The sequence below is a fragment of the Sus scrofa genome, chromosome 5, assembly GCF_054392235.1.
Source record: "Sus scrofa isolate SSC_HxYL_T2T_F1_AM1 chromosome 5, Sscrofa_HxYL_maternal_Yorkshire_Landrace_v2.0, whole genome shotgun sequence".
NCBI lineage: Eukaryota > Metazoa > Chordata > Mammalia > Artiodactyla > Suidae > Sus > Sus scrofa.
Genome location: NC_139387.1, coordinates 107323554 through 107348432, shown reverse-complemented (window position 1 = coordinate 107348432; position 24879 = coordinate 107323554). Strand labels below are relative to the sequence as shown.

General features: G+C 35.4%; 1 protein-coding gene across 50 annotated transcripts in view; it reads right to left on the bottom strand.

Moving 5' to 3' along the window:
* Positions 1–24879, bottom strand: part of PPFIA2 (PTPRF interacting protein alpha 2) — a 461887-nt gene that overhangs the window by 173548 nt on the left and 263460 nt on the right. For 31 of the 50 annotated variants that reach the window (XM_021093032.2, XM_084957697.1, XM_021093042.2 and 28 more), the window contains 3 exons: positions 21312–21413; positions 7088–7252; positions 294–368 (listed from right to left, as the gene is read on the bottom strand). In XM_021093032.2, the coding sequence (XP_020948691.1) occupies positions 294–368; positions 7088–7252; positions 21312–21413 (342 nt within the window). The remainder of the gene's footprint in view (positions 1–293; positions 369–7087; positions 7253–21311; positions 21414–24879) is intronic. The other 19 variants (XM_084957699.1, XM_084957707.1, XM_084957711.1 and 16 more) reach the window with 1 other exon arrangement.

Genomic DNA, 24879 nt, shown 5'->3' with positions numbered 1-24879 from the left:
GTGTTTTACTCCTCAAAAGGACTGGCATTCTGATTTCAGTCTCTAAATCCCCATCTCACTACTCTCACCTCACTAGCTCTTGATGATTTTCCTTTTATCTCTTAGTGACAGATCTGCATCACCAGAAGTCAGAAAACAGGACTCTGGCAACTGGTTTCCATAGGCCTTGTTCAGTGGCATAGGCAGAATGTAGGTTACTTTTGGTGACAGTTTTAATAAAAGTGACATGAAACACAAGGGATATAATGTTAGCGAGATTGCACCTCAAAAGAGGAGAAAGTTTGGTGTGTTACCTCCTGATTAGCAGCAGCTAGTTCTTCTTCCAGGGCAGAGACTCTTTCTAAAGAAACCCTCAGTCGCTCCCTTACCTAGAAGAAAAACCAAAATACGTGCAGTAATGTACATCCCATACATATTAAACTGTGCTGAATCCATTAACATTATCAGAGACAGTTGCATTTGGCAAATTACGAAAGTATCTGCAGACTTAAGTGGGTAGGAATGCTATGACTACATTGTCACCTCACAGTATGAATGTATCAGGGGATTTTCTCGTAAGCAAATCCTTCTAGGTTTTTAATGCAGAGGTTCCAGTGGGGCTGATTCTCAATCCTTCTTGTTCTGAATTCTGATTTAGAGTAAGTGGAGGCAAAGTTCAAAAATGTCTTAGGAATTCATCTGAAAAATACTTACTGCTTAAGCATAAAAGATAGGCAAAAACGTTCTAATTCTTTAAAATAATAAGTTTTCCTTTGATCATTAATACCTCATTTCAAAAATGATTTGTCTCAAAGCAAAGGATTCTTAGAATCTGAAAAATGTTGTCCCTTGCGCACCAGTGTGTTAGCTAGAGGTCTACACTGTAACTGAGGGATCGGAAAGTATATAATCACTCCCGAATTCCCAAGTCCTTTTTAGATACCAAAGGTTAAACCGCTATATTTTATAGAGCCAAAGACTGCACATTCAGTTCATGACTGCCAAACGTGTCATGTACAAACCAAAATGAGAGAAGTGTTACTTTGATCCTTCCTTTCTTAGAACCTCCAAAATTGTCTTAGTTATATGTTCAGATCAATAGATATGCTCCATATTAAATTTGTCAAAAGTAGAAAAGCTCAGAGAAAAAAATTGGGGTAAATTAAAATAATAGACTACAGCAGTTGAACTTTTCTCAAAAAATCACAAAATTTATAGCTTCAATTTAAGACGGAATTCATGGTGTGTTTTATTTATGAATTAATATGGATTTTCATGGGAATATTTTTATAATATGCATTTTAATATATAATCATATAAGTTGTTAGAGTGAACCTTGTATTAATTCATTAATGGTATATTTTAATTAATGGACTTCTTGTTTTTTAGTAAAATTTAACTGGGAATATGAGTTTACACAAAATAGCTAAAAACCTAGATCCATAATAATTTTAAAGTTGAAGTTATGACATTATTTTCTAGGACAAACAAAGTAGTGTCCTATGAATCAATCTTTAATTAAAAATTTTTAAAAATTTCAATTACTTTAGTACAGCATAATGGTAAAAAATATATTTAGGTGAGCTGGTGCACTTGACTCCTGAAATACATCTTGAATAAGAAAAAATAAACTCCAGAGTAGAGTTTTAATTTACTTGTATTTAGTTCTGCTCAAATTCTCTGAAAATTAATGACATAATTTTCATAATTTACATACATGACATTTGATATCAAAGATAATCACACACGATTCTTCTTGATATTTAAGTACCCCAGATAGGCTGCCAGGTACCAGTGCTGTTAGACAAAAATCCAATTGTTCATTACAAATGCATAAATTAATGCTGATTAATAGCTGAACAAGAACTGCTTAGGAGGAAATCCTTGCTGGTGTGACTTGGGGAATACTTTTTTATGAGTGCTTGGACAGATGCAAACAAAGCGAACATCCCAAAGGCACGAAAATGAGGAAGATTGCTGATATATGGAATGCAGGTATCAACAAAGATCTCAGTAGATATGCTTAATATTTAACAGGAATTATTGTAAAGTTTTATGCCCACTTCCTATAATGCCAGCTATAAAATATGGGTCTTCTGATAAAAATCTTAGAATGATAGTTGATGAGAAAAGCAATATTAAACAATCTAAAGAGAAATCAATCCCAGTATACACAACTCTAATCAGATCACATTCCTACTGCAGTGAAGAGGTCAAGGTATATTTAAAAGACATACTGATATACTGGAATGTTTCTGAAAGAGTCATTCGAGCAATGTACAGAATAGTTAAAACTAGGCTATATTGTAGGCTGAATGTCTTCCTTTCTTTGCCAAACCGAAAATCACAGAAACTGTTCAAATTGTTATGTATTTAACACGAGTGTATATTCTTGTTAAATTAATCCTTCAAGTTTTTACTAGCATGCTTTTCAAATATGAAAAATTATCCCTCAATAAATTTATAATAGCATTTACAACTTGAAATTGTTTTACGCACAAAGTAATGAACCTGAAACACTCTTCATAAGAAAATAAAAACAATTCTGGAGTATATTTTGATTTCATGTTATAAATATAAAAACTGAGGCTGCAAATATCAATTCATTTATGATACCAATGTTTTATTCACATTTATATGAGAATGAAGTATTCTCTTTGTATTTAATTCTTGGTTAGGACTTAGATGAACGAAACATATTTGCTTCACTTTGCATTAATCTCTGCTAAACTTGATAAGGAAAAAAAGAGAGGATCCAAAGGAGTAACCTTACTAGGCTATTAAAATATCCTAACATTCTACCTTGTCGACATAGGTGGAATTCCATTGGTAGGAAAAAAGTAATATTTCTGATCAGACTTGTAGAGTTTTGCTCTACTCTGAGCATAGCACCAGCAGAATGCCCTAACACCCTCATTTTTTTGTTATTGTTGAATTTGGTGTTCTTTAAAGCTGTCTAGACATGATTAATATGCCATAAAATTATAGTTTTAATTTTCCCTTAAATATAAGTACAGAGTTGATAGCTTTAGCTCTAGACATTATTTTTCAAAATTTTTACTATTTAATTACATTCAATTAATCTGCTGTCCACATAGTCTTTAAGCTAAGATATACTGATTGCTTATTTATAGTGATATAACTCCACAAGTATATTTAGGTACATGTAAAATTTTTGATTTCTAATTTCATATGTTACATTTATTCTCTTCATAGTGGCATGAAAAAATAAAGAGAAGTTTTTTTCCCCCAACAAATAATGTTACAAGGATCAAAAGAAGTCCCTAAGAATGCCAAATATGTTGCAGGATAAAGAGGGATTTTGGTGGAAGATGCACACATTTCAAATTAAAATTAATGATTTGTGGGGTTTTATTTTGCATTTATCAATCCTGTGACAGAAAATATCGTGAAGCAATCTAAGATGACACATTCCAATCCAATTTTGGTGTGGTGACATTAGATCACAGAAATATATGTGAAGTGTACATATCTGTAACAAAGTTTTTGGTTACATTTCCCATGCATATACAATAAATCTTTTAAAAAAAATACTCAGTGATATCTAAATGATTGCAAAACACATGTATACTTCTAATCTCCTCCAGCTCACAGAATTGATAAACATACAGGAGAAGCATGTCAAAAATAATTGCTAGTCTTAGCTAATTGTGTAAATTCCACCTTATTCAGTGGCTATGTAAGTAATGACATCCATAATGAAGACTGCTAGTCATTGTAATTGTTCCCAGCTATGCTCGGTCTTTTGTATTTTATTTAGCTCCTCATGTGTTCTAAACCTTCTGGGGTAAGGTTGGTAGTTTCTTATTCTCAATATGATTAATTCCATCTTCTTCTGATTTTCCATATACGTTTTAACATAATATTCATGGTACTTAAAGTAGAATATTGTAATTACTTGTTTATATGTCTGTCTCCTCACTCTCCTGATCTCTACAAGAAGCTGTGAGCTATTCTTAGTTAAGGGACTTGTTTATGAAGCTCTTAGACACAAATTAACTCCTCAATAACTGAATGAAATGCTAATTTAAATAAGCATGTGGATCACGAGTGATACCAACAGCTTTAGTTTTGAAATTTTTGTCAAGTGCTAAAATTTATTGATACTAATAATAACATTCATTAATTTTTACTAAGCATTTGCCATATGGTAAGGACTGGCTAGGAGCTTTGCACATCAGACAACTTTATAAGGTAGGTATTACTATTCTCCTCATTCAAAAGAAGAGGAAACAGAGAAATTAAGGTACTTGTCTGGATCTGTCTAATTCCAGAGCCCAAGTTCATAATAGTTTTCCTGCAGTACTACTCAGTAGATAATCAGTTCAGTTGCCCCTGAACTCACCAATGCACAGGGCACTTCTGGTGTGTTACTAAGCCCTATTACAGTTCCTAGAGTCACAATATGAAATATTTCATTTAGTATTGCTAAGCTCACTGAACATCTAAATAGTAAATTACTTTTAGATTCTAAATTGCACTACAACCATTTTCTTCTTAAATATACTCACATCATCAGGTTACTTGTCCTGAATGTTCTTTATTGCCTTCTTTTTTTTTTTTTTTAATAAAAGCAACCCTCACTTAAGTGATGTGGGAATGCATCTGGAGAACATCCCAAATCACCCATTCTCAAGTCCCTCATTCAAGTTATTCAAAACTAATCAATTGTCTCTGAACATGCCATACTATTTTCATAGCTCTGGGTTAGTTCAAATATTCATTATCCTGCTTACAACATATTTATTTCTCTGCTTAAAAAAAATCCTTACACGTTTTTATACCCAGATGAAGTATCACCCACTCTGTGAAGACATTCTTGACTTTCAAATCACTTCTTTAAGCAAAAAAACAACTTTTTCTGTGATTCCATGTCTCATTGTATATGCCTTTTTTTTTTTTTTTTTTTTTTTTTTTTTTTTTGTCTTTTTGCCATTTTTTGGGCCGCTCCTGCAGCATATGGAGGTTCCCAGGCTTGGAGTCTAATCGGAGCTGTAGCTACCGGCCTATGCCAGAGCCACAGCAACGTAGGATCTGAGCCACATCTGCAACCTACACCACAGCTCAAGGCAACACCGGATCGTTAACCCACTGAGCAAGGGCGGGGATTGAACCCACAACCTCAAGGTTCCTAGTTGGATTTGTTAACCACTGTGCCACGACGGGAACTCTCATCATTGTATATGTCTCTTCTTAAGACTGCCTGCTATTGACCTATGGACTCCAACACTAACTATAAACTCTTCATTTGTTAAGGAGGATGTCTAATTTATCTTTATGTGCCAAATATCTCCTGAGGAGTCTGACACATAATATATATTCTATACATGTAGTCTTGTAAATTCTTAATAATGCACTATGGTGATAAGAAATGGAATATAATAGGAAAATAAACATTAAATATATTAAGTTATATGATATTTGATATTAACTGATATATTCATTGGGAATTATTGGTTGTTGTTATTGTCTTTTTGTCTTTTGAGGGCCACATCCATGGCATATGGAGGTTCCCAGGCTAGGGGTCCAACTGGAGCTGTAGCCACCAGCCTACACCACAACCACAGGAACACAGGACCCGAGTGCTGTCTGTGACCTACACCATAGTTCACAGCAATGCTGGATCCTTAACCCACTGAGCAAGGCCAGGGATTGAACCTGCATCCTCACTGATACTAGTCAGGTTTGTTAACTGCTGAATCATGACGGGAACTCCCTGGGAATTTTTATTCAATACCTATTTCTGTTTTATTTACAATTATTCATAAACTGGAGTTCCTGCTGTGAAGAAGAATCTGACTGCAGTGCTCAGGTCACTGCAGAGGGTTCAGTCCCTGGTCTGGTGCTGTGGGCTAAAAGTTCCAGCATTGCTGTGGCTGTGGTGTAGGTCACAGCTGTGGCTCGATTCAGTCCCTGGCCCAGGAACTTCTACATGCTGTGGGTACAGCCATTAGAAAAAGAAAAGTGCTCATAAACTTGTTGCCTCTCATATTAAAATTAAAAATGACACAATTTCTTAATAATCTAGAAGACAGAATTACAGCTATTCTTATGCACACACTCCACATAATCCCATTCCCTAAGAACATCTGAACAACTGGCGATAAAATATATATATGTATAAATACTAAAGAGAGCAAAAGTGTCTTCATGCTCAAAACCTATATATAACTGAGTAATAATCCTTAGTTGGTTATAAATGCTCAGAACTTGTCAGATACTTTACAATAAAGTGTCCCAATTCTCACTCTACAAAATCCTAAAGCCTTATTAATTTTAAAAAACTCATTCTTTGAAATTTCACAAAATTGAAATCATGTCATAAGCCTTACTAATCTCCAAGGAATATTATCATCATATTAGTTTATTTATGTCCATGGCACTTATTTGAGTAACAGCTAAGAGAAAATTACAGTTTCTTTTAAAAAGACCTAAACCAGATTTTTCTACTAAACCTTACACTGTTACATGCATAGACTTAAACATGGGTGTTCAGAACTGATATTAGAAACCCCCAAAATAAAATTCTATGATTCTAATATAAATCTCTAAAGGTTAAACACACTTATTTACACTTAAAGATACGTTTTATTGTCAGTGAGTAGTCTATTATGGTGGCATCTATAGCCATGTGCTTCAGAGAGGTAGGGAAGAGGAAAACTGTGGCACAGTGAGAGGATGAGACAGAGGAGGAGAAAGAGAGAAAGGCTAAACGACAATATTAAATTTCAAATGGCCACCTAGGTTTGGGCCATATATATAATGTGCCATAACAGAAGTCTTGAGAAGCCCTAGATTCAGTGGTATTAAAACAAAAGACGATGTTTATGCATATTACCAACATACATGAAAATGCAACAATCCAGCTGTATTTTTTAATGATTTTTCTGGTAACTTAAAATATTCCTCTGGACTGACTTCAGCAGTCAGTTGAGTCATGGATGAAGAGAAAGAACTTGCGGATGACAAAAGCACAGCTAAGCTTGAAGTCTTTTGTCAATACTAGTCCCTTTCCGGATTTTTTTTTCTGCTTTATTGAAGAGCAATGAACATATGAAGATGTAACAAGCCTTTCCCAATACTATACCTTTTCATCCAAGGCCTTGTGGTGCTCAAATAAAGATTTCAGTGCCTTGAGAACCTCAACTTCGCTGGACACTCCCGAGGGGGACTGGGCTTGTCGTTTCACCACCGTCATTCTTAGTGACCTTTCATGGCGTGACACAAGGCACTCCAAATGCTCCAGTAACAGCTGTTGGGTTTAACAGAAAATGTAATTATTTTATGGATGCAAGTGACTAATACATGCAGATGACTTCTATTTTTTGTTGATTACAGGTTTACATAATAACTAATGATAACCTCAGATTATATACGTAGCATCAGTGAAGTACAAACCTGAGTTCACAAACTAGGGTATATAAAATATATTAGAAGTAAACTGCATTTCTCTGATAAAACAATTTATTTAATTTAAAATATAATGTAAATCATATGCATTCTTTTAGATTTAATAATTTCATTTTAAATTGAGGAGAACTAGAACACACCATAGTATGTAGGATCCAAGAGGATAATTATTGAAGAACTTCAGATAAAGCATGATTTTGTTAAGGGAATAGAATTGAACGTCAAAATTAATTTCATTTATATCTGATCATTTAACTGTTTTTAATGGAAGGACATGAGCATAATCATTATGCGGCTTTAAATGTGGTTGCAGTGATAATCACATGCCTCAATAATAATTATAGTACTGGTAACACTAGCAATTTTATTCCCAATTAAATTCTTAGAAGATATAAAAGTATAGGCAACCAAGTGCAGCAGAGAACCTGTGACTAGCAATAGTCATTTTGGGAAAAGAGGCTTAAACGACATAATTTTTTTGTCTTTTGTTTTTTAGGGCCGTACCCACGGCATATTGAGGTTCCCAGGCTAGGGGTCTAATTGGAGTCGTAGCTGCCAGCCTACACCACAGCCACAGCAATGCCAGATCTGAGCTGTGTCTGTGACCTACACCACAGTTCACGGCAACGCTGGATCCCCAACCCACTGAGTGAGGCCAGGGATCAAACCCGCAACCTCATGGTTCCTAGTCGGATTCATTTCCGCTGCGCCACCATGGGACCTCCAACATAATTTTTAAACTGTCTACTCTGGAACCTACATTCACCCAGAGTTGCCTCTGGTGCCATGACAGAGATTAGGGGAAAGTCTAGTGAACAGTTTTATTCTGTTCCAGACTCTGTGCTCTGATTTTTCCCAGATAAATTTTGCTTTCAAATGTTTTTAAAAAGTGAATTGGATCTTTGTTTTATTTTATAAAGCAGTTCTGCAACTAAAAGAAAATATATATGAAAAGAAAATTTAAAAACCTTATCAGTTATTGAAATTTTATTAAGAATAATACATGGCTAGTACGTTTTATATAAGAGATTTTCAGAAGGTTAGTGAAAAGCATAGGCTAAAAAATAATGCCTAGGCAAAATAAGCAGAAGTTATTGAAACAAAACAGAAAAAAGCAGATATAAGATGCTGAAGTAGGAAAAGTAAAAAAAAAAAAAAAAAGTTTTCTTTCTTCCAAAATCTTTTCTAAAGCGTGTACTCTAATGAAAAAATTTGGTGTTCACAGTGCTACTGTTAATTTCAGTGTCATATTAATATCGCCTTTCTTAGCGCCTAAGTTAATTTTTCTATATTCTTTCATCAATAATTACGGTTCAAAGTGTTAGAAGTCTTTGCCGTGCTTTTTAAACACAACAACTCCACATATATCTGAGCTCCTAAAGGAATATAGATCAGTCAGTAGGCGTCATATTTAAGGATCAAAATAATATTAATCTATAGTATGAAGATCATACAATTCATATTTTCAAAGAGCTTTTCTTTTACTTACTAATTTCTGATTATATTTACAGCATTCTACTCTCCTGAGTTCTATAGATATTATGTGCGCATTGGTTAAATTTAAGCTATTTGACATAGGTTACAGAGTTTGACTATTTCTCCAACATTATCTGCTATTAACTACACCAACGTAGGTTCAGTTTCTCAGGCAAACTCTGCTTTAACCACACCAGTCCTTTGGCTGCTTCGTTGGGCGGCTCTTTCTGGTTCTTTGGTCTCAGTAAATATCTCCCTCTCAGTAAAGCATTTGCTCACTCCTCCATGTAGAGTAGGTCGTTCTCGTCCAAGTCCTCATAATCCTCCATTTCATTCTCTTGGTTCATTTTCATATTATGATGTGCAATTTCTTAAAAATATTTTTACTAAATGTTATTCTATTTCCTCACTGAAATATGAGGAAATGTGACGATAGGCACCATATCTATCTTTATCTTCTCTCTATCTTGGGTGTTGGCGCAGTTCCTGGCATCTACATATGTAAATATATGTAGATTCTACATATGTAAAACTATTTGTTGAATGAATAGAAAAGATGACAAATGAAGGAAATTTTCCAGTGTACGTTTTAGCCTACATCAGAGCTAAATCTGCAGACATGGTTAACTGGCATTATTTCCTAAAAGCTTAAACTAATCAACATGGTTTTATATTGTATACATTGTATATATTGTATATATGTATCCTTCATATATGTATGTATGTATGTTTATGTAGATGATACACTTACAGAGAAACAAGACTTATAATACAATGAAAACTGGTTTCCCTAACTGTAAATTAGAGGTATCTTGAGCTCTAAGTAATTTTTTTTTTTGGCTTTTTGCCTCTTCTAGGGCCCCTTCCCACAGCATAGGGAGGTTCCCAGGCTAGGGGTCTAATCAGAGCTATAGCCACTGTCCTACGCCAGAGCCACAGCAACATGGGATCTGAGCTGTGTCTGTGACCAACACCACAGCTCACAGCAACGCCAGATCCTTAACCCACTGAGCGAGCCAGGGATGGAACCCGCAACCTCATGGTTCCTAGTCGATTCGTTAATGACTGCGCCACAACAGGAACTCCGATCTCTAAGTAATTTAATAACTATTTGAGCATCTAATTTTGCATGGCACTGGGTAGCACACAAAATCTTATAAGATATAATTGGCACTCTCTAGGAAAGAGATATAATGTGATAATTATATTAAAGCTATAAAGGTCATCTGTTATTAGAGATTCCCTAAATCTTTCAATCACATTCTTTATATTTGGCTTTTTCTCACAATGTCAATCCCACCTTCTCAATATAGATTATAAAAAAATTACAATTCACAATTTTTGGTGCCACAGAGCTTCTCTTAATTACACACATGAAAGAAATGAGTGGTATAAATAAGTTCTAAGCCACCAAAAGTGGTTGGTGAAGGCATCTATTTTGTTCAGTGGAAAGTAGCAAAGGAATAGTGATTTTATACAAAAGATGAGAAACAATCTTCTTACCGCGATGGAGTTCTAAAATTTTGTCCTGAAAGGTTAGGCTATAGACTGTTTTTGGGTAAGAATTTCTTAATATCTCTTAAAAATTACTCTGCTTAAGCTAGCAAGAGACTGAATTCCATTATCTGCAACTAAGAATGCTGTAACACTCAGTGCAGCAGATGATACCAACTGGTACCCTTCCCTTTCCTTGTACTAGTCATCTGCCGTGTCCTGACATCCCCGAATGTATTAGCAACCAGACTGATATCACTTTTTCCAGTGATACCCCAAGCACAATCCTTGGTGATTTTTATCTCTCATTTAGATTATTTCTCCAGCATACTGGTGTCTAAATATATAGACTTGTGTACTCCAATGGTCACAATTTCTAATTTACTTTCATAACTCACGATTACAGTTTTACTATAGGCTCTACTGTTATCAATAAATGCAACCCTTCTATAATTTAAACTTTTATAATATAACTCAAATCATTACAATTTGAATCATTTACTTTAGATGCTCAAACCCTAAAAATACTTGCATCTTCAATTTCCTTCTCATAGGAATTTATTATTGCTTCTAATCATACTCATGCCCTCACATTCTTCCTAGGTATCTTGAAATCTTTAGTCTTTAAAATCAATCCTTTCCACATTCCTACAACTTCCAGAATCTGACCACGTGCCACTACATCTACTGCTACCACCAGGGACCAACACCCATTATTTCCCAGAAATCATTACAATGGCTTCTTAATTGGTTCCCCTGCTTTCCATCAGGCAATCTCAAAACACTAAGCTGGGCCATTCATACCTCTGCTCAAATCATCAAGGTCTTATCCTCTGGCTCAAATAAAAGAAAGCCAAAGTCCTTAAAAGTACCAGAGACCTAAATTCTCCAAACTCATCGCCTCTTCCTCTTGCTTACTCCAAGTCTAGCTGATTTAGTTTCCTTGCAGTTTGTTTGTTTGTTTGTTTGTTTAAACATTATCAGACACCCATGCTCTCACATCAGGATTTTTGTGCTCTGTACTTTTCTGCCTTAAACATTCTCTTTCAAATATTTGCATGACCATCTCTTTCATGACTTTCCTCAAATCTCAACTTTCAACACGGCTTTCCCTCATCACCTCCTGCACTAAATATCTCCATTCCAGTTTGTTTTTCCTCCTTGTATTTGTCCATAGGTAATTCACTCTTAATATCTTTATCTTGTTTACAATCCCCCCCACAAAGAATGTAAGGCTCATGAGGAAATAAGTACTTTTGTTTGTTTGCTTGCTTTTGTATTTTTGTTTAAATCTTTTTGGCTGTGGCTACACTATGTGGAAATTCCTGGGCCAGGGATAGAAGCCACACAACAGCAGTGACGACACTGGATCCTTAAGCTGCTGATCCACCCAGTAACTCCTAGAAGGAAAAATGTGTTTTTATTTTTTTCCCCTATTTTGTCCACCGCTGTATTTTTCAGTGCCTTGAAGATTGGTGCATAGTAGATTCTCATAAATTTTTGTTGAATGAATAAATGAACCCCGATTGAAATAGCAGTTTATAACAACTATGTCTTTAAGTAACAACTCCTCAGACAAATGGGAATCTGGTATATCTGACCCAGACAGATTTGACAAAGTAATAATTAGATTACTATCAAAAGAAGGAGCACTGTCTTACATGATTCATGAAGATGAGTTACTTAAATGACCACCTAAGCTCTCCTGAAATGGGGTGCTTCTGAAAGTAGGACTTTGATGAACTGAGTCATAGGCACAGTAGACCATCTTGAAGGGCAGCAAGAATCTAAGGACAAGGAGGTGAGATGGATGCTTTGAACTGCATTGAAGAGTTTAAAGACAGAATATGACAATGGTAAGGTTTAAAATTTAGGTCAAGGATCAGAGAACCCAAGAGTTGCTGTGACTGTTCATAATTGAGGCCCAAAGGCATAACAGAAAATGGTAAAGGTAAGCAAAGCCTTAGCAGGTGTCATATTTGGAAATCTTGGCACTATTCTGAAAATAAATAGGTACTCTAAGAACTAGAAGAAAGGACATCTAGAATGATTCAGTGAGTGTGATTTACCCTAATCCACCAAATCCCAATGAGTCTCCCTGCTTCACTGATAAGCTTCACCTTATTTGCCTTGGTGGCCATAGAATGATTGCATTTAAAAGTTATCTTGCAAACCAAAGACTTTGCTCATCATATTCCATCCAAACACCACTTCTTGCCTCTAGATTTCTACCTAGAATATGAAGGGATAAATTACAAAGTTTAAACTAAGAGGAAAAAAGCCTTCCAAATCAAAAGATATATATAATTTTGCAAATCTGTAATCTCTGAAATCTGGGAATATGTGTAGAAATACGTGCTACCATAATATTCCTGGAACAAGAAGGGAAAACCAAAATTTTTGACTTCATTAAAATAGTAGATACAATATCACTTATATGTGGAATCTAAAAAAGGATACAAATGAACTAATTTGCAGAAATGAAACAGACTCACAGACTTTGAAAAACCTATCATTACAGAAGGGGACAGGTGGCAGGGAGGGACAGACTGAGGGTTTGGGATTGGCACATGCACACTGTGGTATATGGAATGACTGGCCAACAGGGACCTGCTGTGTGGCACAGAGAACTGCACCCAATATTCTGTGATCATCCACATTGGAAAAGAATCGGAAAGAGAAGAGATATGTGTATATGCATGATTAAGTCAGCTGTACGGCAGAAATTATCACAACCTTGTGAGTCAACTATACTTCAATAAAACTATTTTTATTAGAGAATCTGGAAAAACTTAGTTATCGACCAACTAGGAGTGGCTATAACTGTTTGCTCCATTGGGTAACTCTAATAACACTATAATAATATATAAATGTATATGTAATTATATTTATATATAGCATAAGTATATAAATATATATCATTATATAGCTTATTTTTATTTATAGTTTTTAAATATATACATAAACTATTATAACTATAACTAATATAACTATAATAGAATAGATGTTATATTTCTATTATAATATAACTATAATAGAAACTCAGAGGTGGCCACATTAGAATCAGTGAAGATGAGAATCCAAAAATTACTTGGGTATAAGGTAGAAGAAAGTAACTGAAGTTTTATAGAGTTAAAAATGGAGAATTCTGCCTACCACTTAACTATTTCCATTGAGATGAGAGTGACACTAATTTCATCCAGCCACTGAGAAATACATTAGTAGGAAGAGAACCCAGGACCTATGAAATCTCTGCAAGAGTAAATCTTTATAAACATGGGATGAAACACTAGAAATGCTGGTCCTAAAATGGACTCTTTGATTCCCCTGCAGATGACAGACTTACTCAGTGGCAGAGACTAAGTAAAATACATAATCACCTTGGATAATGTGAGTGTGGTTACTACCAGGCAGAATGGTTGGATCCACTGGGATCTTTGGTGATGGCAACTGATCACAGAGTCCCTGACAGGCAGTGAGGACCAGGTTGTAGTAATAAAATAATAATAATAATAATAGTAAATTATTAGCTCTGTATCGGGAGGACTGAATCCTGACTTGTCCACCTGACAGTGTCTTGGCTTTCTCCAAATCTCACACCCAGAGTCATTTTACAGTAAGAATTTTCTTTAAATTTAGGGGAGGTTAAATATTCTTTAAAAGCAAACCACACAAACATAACTCTTTATTATGTTCCAACCGTGGTGATTTTTTTTAAAGTCCAGTTTCTTTGGTAGTTCTTCTATTGAGGAGTGTGTGTGTGTTTGGGTGGCGGGGGGTGGTGGGGTGTCTCTGTTCCCTCTTCTTGAATCTGGGTGGGCCTGTGAGTGTTTTGACCAGCATAGTAGGTTGGAAGTAACAATTTGTGACTTTTGAGTCAGTCCAAAAAGACAATGCACTCTCCGTCTAGTTGGCTGAAACACTTGCTCTCGGATCCCTGGGCCACCACATCAAAACTCACTCGTCTGAGACGTCTATGCCATAGATGTCATATGGAAGTTCTCAGATACAAAGACCCAACTGAACCCACCTGTCCTTCTGCCACTCCAGCCCAGGTGCCAGACATGAGAGTAAAGAAGTCACCTCACACATAGACCTTTCGGACTCTAGATATCTGAATTGCTACCTGGAAATGATATGCTAAAGCTGGCCTGTACCATCTTGTGGAAAGAATTATTAATTTTCAGAAATCTTGTGAGCTGATGGTAAAATAAGTCATTGTTAAAGTTTAAATTATATAAACTTATAACAATGAAATATTTTAAAAATATAGTAAACAGTCAAAATCTATCACTTCCTAATTATTTTACTATATTTTACTATTATCTATGCCTGTGGGGTCACTTACTTCAAATGTACATGAATGGCAGAAATACTAAATAATGATTCACCACTGTGCACTTTTTCCTAATTCCGCATTCAGTAACATTATGTTGGTAGCTTGAAATCAACTACACTGGGGATATTTACACCACGGAAATTGGCAAACACTGTATGTCAGTGCTTTTTGCTTTTTCTGGTAAAAAGAAATCACTTTCTGTCATAATCGTCACTAGCTATCAAGTCACCCCAGCTGAGAGCCCAAACCTTATGCAGCAGAGAAAGGCTGTCACCACTGTGCAGTTTTTGAGTTCCTGACCCATAGGACTGTCTAATGTTTGTGACCTTACATTTTATGGTGGTTTGTTATGCAGCAATAGATAACCAGAAAATCTTCCCTAAAGGGACCTGCAACCATTGACCATGGTAATAGCTAAGTAAAAGAGAATACCAACATTTCTTGGATATTAACTCTAAACTAGGACTAAATCTTTGGTACCCACTGGTGTGAAGGCTTTCAATAATCTGGTGGAAAAAATGATTCATTTTTTGGATACTGGGGTATTTCTTTGGCCACCTTAATATTTGCTCAGTGGGCATAAATTAGTGACCATGCTTTCAAGGATAGGAATTATTTATTGACCTAACAAAATGGACTTTTCATTATTAAGGCTGATATAATTACCACCACGGCCAAACGGCCAAGTTAGTGCAGCCATCAACCTTGAACCCCTGACACGACACAGTACACCTGAAACCAACTATTCATCTTGAAGCAAGCATAGTACATGAAATTCCTTCCATCAAGGAGGAGGCAGGTGCTTTTTTTTTTTTTTTTTTTTTTTTTTACTGTAATAAACACATTTACAGGATATGGATTTGCCTTCACTAACGGTTATGCTTCTACTAGCAATATCATCTTATTAGATTTTTGCTTAGTCTTGTTATCATACAAAATATTGCTTCTGCCCAAAAAACTCATCTTAAGTAAAAGGAGTAATGCAATTGAGTGACACTTCCAGCCATGGTTTCACCATGTTATCACATAATTCAGAAGCAGGTGATCCTATAGAACTGTAAAGTAATCCAAAGAGGAATCTGTTTTAACTCAAGTTGAGAGATTGCACATTTCCATGTTGGGTGCTATCACCTGGAATGAGTATACACTCAGAGTGAGTAACGGAAGCATGGTTCAGTTTCTCTCAGAATATAAATGGGTCTGTATACTGAGGTCCAGGAATCAAGGTTTATAACTGGATTTACAATTGCCAGTAGGACTTTGTGACAAGGTGGAGGTAAATGAATCTTTCTATTTTATTTTATCAATACACAGTACATATTAAATTATTTCCCCATTTTCTTGTTATAGTTTTACCCTGTTACTATGTTTTATTTGGGTATGTTGATTCTGATGACATTTGAAGTAGCCCAGACGTTACAGAATATGAAGACACAATTGAGATTTAATGAGAACAAGACCGTCCACACTGAAGAACTCTATACATGTAGCTGGATGCAGTAACTAGAGATTATGAACCTTCTTTTTTGAGAAAATGCGATTTTACTTTTGTATGAGAACTCTATTTGTATTGTTGGGTAGGTACATAGCAGTATTGCTCCTGTTTAGAGTTTTAATACAAAAAAGGTATGACCGAATCTGGGCGGTAGTTCAGACTGCCATTCCAGGTCGCCCCAAATCTTTTGAGTACACCTTCCACAACTGGTAGGTCCTCACATCCTGAATGCCTCCTTCTGGATGCAGAATCCAAGAAACATTTCTCATGCATGTTTACCACTAGGTGGCAGACATGAGATTTAAGAGTTAGCCAACCAGAGCACCCTGTCCAGGAAAGATTCTGAGGGGAGCCTGATGTGCAAACGTTCTAGGTATGGGGCATCCACTTTGATGGCACAGGTCTTAGCAGAGGCTGCATGTTTCTGGGACTAGGAAATGTAGTGCTAGAAGTTGTGCCTGGAAATTCAGTTTAGAGATTTCCCATATGTCTTAATTAATGCCTTCTTTTTTTTTTTTTTTTTTTTTTTTTTTTTTCTCTTTTTGCCTTTTCTAGGGCCACTTCTGAGGCATATGGAGACTCCCAGGCTAGGGGTCTAATCGGAGCTGTAGCCACTGGCCTACACCAGAGCCACAGCAACAAGGGATCTGAGCTGTGTCTGCAACCCACACCACAGCTCACGACAACACCGGATACTTAACCCACTGAGCAAGGCCAGGGATCGAACCCACAACCTCATGGTTCCTAGTCAGATTCATTAACCACTACATCACGACGGGAACTCCAATTAATGCCTTCTTGATTAAAACTGCAAACTGTACTGTTTTGTGCAATTAAGAACTCTCAAACGTATAACAACACAATCAGTTGTTTTTATTTATTTAAAGCAGACTCATTAAGGACTTAAAATTTTAACTTACTCTGAATATTCCTCAATGCCTAGGAAAATATTCCATACAATATATGCTTACTACTTACTTTTTGAATTGAAGTAATAGTGAATGTACATTATCTTTCTTGGAGAATGCTAAAATGTTCTAATCTAACATGGACCTATGAATTTCAAGCTTCAAATGAAAATGAAGAAGAACTTATCTAAGATGCCACTAATAATCAACTAATTTGTACATCTTTGCTGGAAGCCAAACTTTAGGCTAATGTTTAATAAATCTTGCAGAAGGTACTCTCTTTGGTATATTCAAAGGATTGCAAGGACTGAATAACCTTTAATCTATGTTGGAATTCACTTTAAATGACCACAGTCTACACATACATACATGCATATATACACACATATATCATAGCATATATGCATATACATATATTGCCTAATTAGAAATTTTAAACTAAGTTTCTAAAATACACATCTTTCTACTGGATATAAATTCAGCATAACCTTGTATGCAATTATTTTCAATCACAAGGCATTCAAGTAGAATTGCATTCTATCCTGTAAACTAATTTGGATGCTGTAATGTGGTCACATAATACTAACATCTTAAAATGAAAACCTTCCAGCTGATTGCTTTCACGATCAATCCACTCAACAGTCTTCACTCTCAAATATTGCTTCGATCCCCTGTGTGTATCATGTACATCTTAGAGAGCTGTATGTAAATAGCTGTTGAGAGGGCATATGTCCTTATTCACTTTTGTAATCTATCATATCCTGGTGTAGCACTTTCATATATATGTACACATGAACCCATACGTGCACACAAATATCTTGGCCTGCTTTCAGCTATTAAGGTCTTCCTTTTCTCAACTGCATTGTACTTTCTACTCATTGAGGAAGTAAGTTTGGAGGGATATTGTTATTGGAGGTTTGTCAAGAATGGGAAGGTTTTCTTTAGCAATGTCAGGTGTCTATGTCTGAACATTTATTTAGCATAATTCTTTTGGCTCAAGACAGAAGTAAGGATATAGTAAGGAGTGTTTCAAATTTAGTCTCTGAACTGAAGATAATTAACTCTTTTTAAAATTCATGACCCGTGAGATGAAATTATGGTGTTATTATTCATAACTGACTTTAGGACTAGCTCTTAAAACCATAACTTCTTTTTCAAAGCCATATAATAGTTGCATTCTAAAACACTGCTAATGACACAAACCATCCTTTGAGATCTTCAGGCACAAAAAAAGTCAATACAACAAAACAACAAAACTTTTCCACCCTGATATTAGGAAATAATAACTATACTAATATTTCTAGGTTTTTTTTACCTTTTTATTAATTCAGATAATTCTGCCAAAACATGTTTCAGTAATCAATTTGAGTATGTTGAAATAATGGTGAGTATGCTATTTTCTGTAAATATAACTTGCTTAGGTATAGTCAGAAGTTTTAGGAATAATATCTTCTTTCATAATTTTTTCTATGTTTGCCTTAGTGCAGAAACATTAAACAATAAAGCTTGTTTGAATATTTCTGTAAATACCTACCACAATTTTTTAAATTTTTATTTTTTGTATAATCATGAATAAAATAACATGATTTTATTTGAATGTCCTCAATGTAATTACTAGTGGTAATTGGATTTAAGAGCAACTCTGGGGACTATGTTGATTTTTCCTCACTTTTTTTTGGGGGGGGTGGTGAAGATCAGGTTTAGCTGTAGTGACAAAGTGATAAATGTCCACAACTTTTACCTGGGACATAAGAGTGAATACATAGTCATTATTTTCCACATAACTGCTGTAAGATTACTGAATAGACTGGCACTGAATTATAAGAAATTGAGCAAACTCTCCTCTTATCTAAATAAGAGAAAACAAACTCCTCTCTTACCTAATCCTTTATACCACATACGACTTGTGAGTGACATAGGAATATGTTAAAACACATAGCCTGTGATTTCGCCTAGGAGTGAATTCCTTGGGTGTGTCACCCATAAATCATGTGGCTGAGGGGAAGTTACTATGTTAGTTTTCTCATCAGTTAAATGGGGACAATGAGACTGTGGTAAGGACAATTGGCGTTACACATGTAAAACATTTGGAAAGACATGTCACATCTAATTAATGTAAGTTACTACATGATTGTCATTATCATTGCTTGACACACTACAGCAACTTCACTTATCTCCCTCTGAAAATTCTCTTTTCTATTTGACAGTAGATATATTTACTCAAATACCTTTATGATCTATTGTTTCTGATGACACTCAAAATTAACACAAGTAACTACCCACTCATGAGTTCTCTTCGTGGACTATAGTTTCTGTTTCTTATTTATTTCAATTCATGAGCATATGTTAATTATTCAATGTGTAAAGAGTCATGAGTTTGTCAGAACCTTGAAAATTGAGACACTCATTCTATTAAACTTTCCTACAATCTAACACCAATCAAATTTTCTTTGGTGTGAGAAGGAACGTCTAGCTCTCTCTCCATGACCAATAAGTGGGTGCAATAACAATAAGAAATGCTAAATGTGTAGAAGGAGAAACTATTGCATAAATCTATTTTTTTTTAAAAAAAAGCTGTTCTCTTTAGCAACATCTAAGAGAGTATTATGGGGGAAAAGACAAGTTTGTCTGGTTTCCAGCCTAGATATTTTTTGTGGGGTGGGGGAGGTTTTGTAACTTATACAGTTGTTGTATAATCAATATTTTGCACAAGGAAGGTTTCATAAATCTATTTTCCTTGATGCAATCAATGACAAAAATCCTCCACATCATTGCTTTAAGAAAGATTGAAAAATGCTTCCCAGCTTTATTCATGTTTTCAAGTAATTATGATTCAAATCAATGGCTTCAATTCCTATTAACCTAAAAGAGCTTAATGTTTGCACTTTTCTCACTTTGACTCCTGAATGTATATTACAAGTACAACATGCTTTGCTTGCTTTATTACCCAAAACTCCTTTGCAGATGCAATAGCCACAGGTCTTCCGGGCTTCATAGGATATAATATGATAAAAATTGTGTGGAGGCTGTCAACAAATGCCCCAGTCTCTGAAATTAGTCATAGTCAAGAAGGAATAACACACTGCACACCACAGGGTCTGGTAGGCAATATTTTCCCTTAACTGTAATAAAACTTTGAGTTTCTTCATGGGTCTAACTTGAGTAATTGTGCTGTTGGCCTCATGGCTAAGGGCACAGCCTCTGGGGCTTGGGGTCCTCAGCTTTCAAATCTCTTCCTGCTATTTATTCACTGTTTGTGAAGCTGTCATTTTTATATCAGTCTGTAAGATCAAGCATAAAATGAATACACCGTTAACTGTACCTTATTTTCTCAGCAGTAACCTGCCAGAACTCTAACACTTAAAATATTTTACCTAATTTCTACTGAAGTTGAACTACAGACATACCAAAGTGGTTGTTCCTCTATATTCTTTCAATAGAGAAACTTCTCTCATTTATAGGCCATAGGACAAGTTATATATCTTATGAAATTGAGTGACTCTTCCTCTGAGCTATAAAATAAAGCATCTTTGAAAAATTTTAAACTTTATTGTTGTATGGCATGCCATGAGACTGAACAAAAAAATGCATGGGTTTCCAAGAGCAAAACATTGTAAATTCCATCAGGTTCATGAAATCAGAATATTAAATTGAAAGTCTCCTTGGTGATTTTCTAAAATAGAAAAGATATGCCCCCTTTAATTAGGAGAGCCCCATTCCAGTGGTTTTAAGTTTTTAACACTTTACACAAACAATTATTTTTCTAGGATGAGGTGAGGATGAATGTCAGGATCTGAACTCACAGCCCCATCGTCAAAACTCACGCTCCCTTCTCATACCCCCTGACTCCAAAATATTGCCCACCTACTCCAATGGCAATAGTTTGAAACTCAGTATTGAAATCTAGCTCATCTTTGTAAAGTCAAGTAAAGCAAAAGCCAGAAGGAAGACTAACATTTTTGTAAGGCAACACAGTGATTTAGTAGCTGAGACTGTAATTTAGGTTTCCTGTCTTCCTGTTTTGAATTTTGTAGTATATTCTCCATTACTTTAAGTAATAAGAGTATGAGTTGGTGTCTGCTTAAAGTCTTCCTTGAGGTTTTAAAGGATTATATTTTTGAGTATAATGGAGATAAGGCACCAAGCTATATATGGAATTAATTCCAAGCAGAGGCGGTTTTATACTTACTCTTGTGTTGTTTCTTTCAGCTTTAAGTTCAGAAATTTCTTCTTCCTTTTCTAGAAGTTGTTCCCTGCAGGCATTTAACTCTTTCGTCAGTGCAGCAAATTCCTGAAAAGGGAATAAAAATATTTCAAGACATATTCCAGACATAAAAAATGTATTCCATCAGGAAGAAAAAATTCAAATTATCAACCTTTGAGTGTAAACAATGGAAAAAGGCTTAGTTGACTATACACTGTTTTTATTTACATATACATTGCTTTTATTAAATTAACTTGATTCAATTGATCAGAAAATGCTAGTCCATGATGCTTAATATATACAGGTTATTATAATATGCTGCCTAGATAGGTGTATAAAATATATTTCAAGATGTATCAGATACATTATATATTATACCAAACTCAGTATGATAACATATTGATAATACAGAATAATTTAAATTTGGCTAATTTTGTGAACAACTCCAAAGATCTTACGCTTTCATTTTTACATAGCAGTGTTTAGATTGAGTATTCCAGATTCTAAGGAAAAAAACACCACCAACAGTAACTAAAAAATACCCTTAAATATGCTATTCAGAGATTAAGAAGTTTACTTGTTTAATAGAATGAAGAAAGAATGCACCTGTATCTTGCAAAACAATAACTGTATCTAGGATTTGTTGGCATTATCTAAGATTCTCTTATTAACTTATACATTTCTCAGGTTTTCCTTCTGAAATGTAAATTCCATGTGATCTGGACTTTATCTGACCTCACTCCTATACTCATGGTGTCTAAGACATTGGGGGTGTTCAAATTAGTATTTCTGTTCAGTAAATGAATATGGGTAATGTGTTTTGAAGTAGTCCTTTTTCCATGTGACAAAGAGTGCTTTGGAATAATCTTAAATAACTTCTTCCTTCAAAGGGATCAGAGATTATGTAATGTAGGTATTTTTACCAATAGGCACTGTTTAGACACAGTAAAAGTTGCATAAAAAGATGGACAAGACACTTAATTCAGCTATTCTGTTATTCTAATTTACTCTCTCTCTCTCTCTCTCTCTCTATATATATATATATATATATATATATACATGTATGTTTATACATATTTGCTTTTTAGGGCCACACCCACGGCATATGGAGGTACCTGGGCTAGGGATCGAATTGGAGCTGTAGCTGCCGGTCTACACCACAGCACAGCAACATCAGATCTGAGCCGTGTCTGCAATTTACACCACAGCTCATGGCAACACTGGATCCTTAACCCACTGAGTGAGTCCTGATGGATGCTAGTCAGACTTGTTTCCGCTGTGCCACAAAAGGAACTCCACAAACATATATTTTAAAATTATTTTGAAAAATAGTAAACAGACATGTAGCATCATTAATTTCTTCAGAGTGAGTCTCAGGAATGAAATTGTTTGTCAAATATGTAAGTACTTAGGAAAACTTGGTACCAGGCTGAGAAAGCACTGTCAGAAGATCAAAAAGAAAAACAAAAATGGGAGGACAGGTTTGGTTAACCTAATCCTCACAAAGGCAAATTTAGCAAGAAGTAAATGAATGTGATGATTATGCAAAGCTGGGAAAGGTTTAGGGTTTACATTTTTGTTTGCTTCAAACCAGTTATTTTGCTAACTTGCTCCGCGTGGCTTCAAACCAAGTGGGTACTTCAAAGACCTCACAGTAGACTTGGAGTTTAGAAACGAGATCAAAGAGTTCGTTGTTATGTTTGGCTGGCATTAGAGATGAATGTTTTCTCCTCTGATCGCCGCCTGTTTAAATGTTGATATTCTCTGGGTATATTATGTAAATGGAGAGTGGAAATAAGCAACAACTAGAAGACAGTAAACACTTCTGTAAAAAAAATGAAATTTTTCTTCATATAAACTATATAGTTTTGAAGGAGAAAAGAAAGTAACAAAGATTCTGCATTGTATATTATTGACATATGGGTATTTAAGAGTAATCCCATACTCAGGAATATTGTAAGACAAAGTATAAATCAAATATATATATTTCACATCATACCATTTTTAAACAAAACATATCTCTGATTTGTCTTTCTACAGATTCAGCTTGCTATCTATAGACAGAAAAAAGATCAGAAAGAAAAATTTTAGAATTTTAACATTACGTATCTTCAGGTGGTAAAATGATGAGTGAATTTTGTTTTTAGGCTTTCCGCTGTATATGGATCACCAAACCTCTCTATGATAGCGAAATATCCTTTTATGCTTAGCACATAAAAAATGTAAATCTATGAGGGCACTGAGAAAAATCTATGAGGAATAAGTAAGGAATAAGTAAGCTGCAGCATATGCAGACAAGGGAATATCATATAGTGCTAAAAAGCAACAAGCTATCATGCCAGGAATAAATCATGGAGAATCTGTAGATGGCCTTGGGTAGTACCGTCATTTTGATAATATTGACTCTTCCAGTGCAAGAGCATGGTATGTCTTTCCATCTGTTTGTGTCATCTTTGATTTCTTTCACCATTGTCTTATAGTTTTCTTTCTTTTTTTGTCTTTTTGCTATTTCTTTCGGCCGCTCCCGCAGCATATGGAGGTTCCCAGGCTAGGGGTTGAATCAGAGCTGTAGCCACCAGCCTATGTCAGAGCCACAGCAACTCGGGATCCAAGCCACGTCTGCAACCTACACCACAGCTCACAGCAACGCTGGATCCTTAACCCACTGAGCAAGGGCAGGGACTGAACCCGCAACCTCATGGTTCCTAGTCAGATTCGTTAACCACTGCTCCACGACAGGAACTCCTGTCTTACAGTGTTCAGAGCACAACTCTTTTGTCTCTTTAGGTAGGTTTATTCATAAGTGTTTTATTCTTTTTGATGCAATGGTAAACGGAAATTTCTCTTTCGGAGCTTTCATTGTTAGTATATAGAAATGCTGTTGATTTCTCTGTATTAATTTTATATCCTGTGACTTTGCCAAATTCATGGATGAGCTCTAACCATTTTCTTGTAGAGTCTTTAGGATTCTCTAGGTATAGAATCATGTCATCTGCAAATAGTGATAACTTTACTTCTTCCTTTCCAATTTAGATTCCTGCTTTTTGCTTCTCTGATTGCTGTGGCTAGGACTTCCAAAACTATGTTGAATAGTAGTGGCGAGAGCAGGCATCCTTGTCTTGTTCCTGTTCTCAGAGGGAATTCTTTCAGCTTTTCACCATTGAGAATGATGTTAGCTCTGAGTTTGTCATATATGGTCTTTAATATGTTGAAGTAGGTTCCCTCTATGCCCACTTTCTGAAGGGTTTTTATCAGAAATGGGTGTTGGATTTTGTCAAAGGCTTTTTCTGCATCTACTGAGAGGATCATAGGGTTCTGATTCTTCAGTTGGTTAATGTGGTGTATCACACGGATGGATTTGTGGATATTGAAGAATCCTTGCATCCCTGGGATAAATCCCACTGGATCATGACATACAGTCCTTTTAATGTATTGTTGGATTCATTTTGCTAGTATTTTGTTGAGGATTTTTGCATCTATGTTCATCAGTGAAATTGGCCTGTAATTTTCTTTTATTTGTGGTATCTTTGTCTGGTTTTGGTATCAGGGTGAT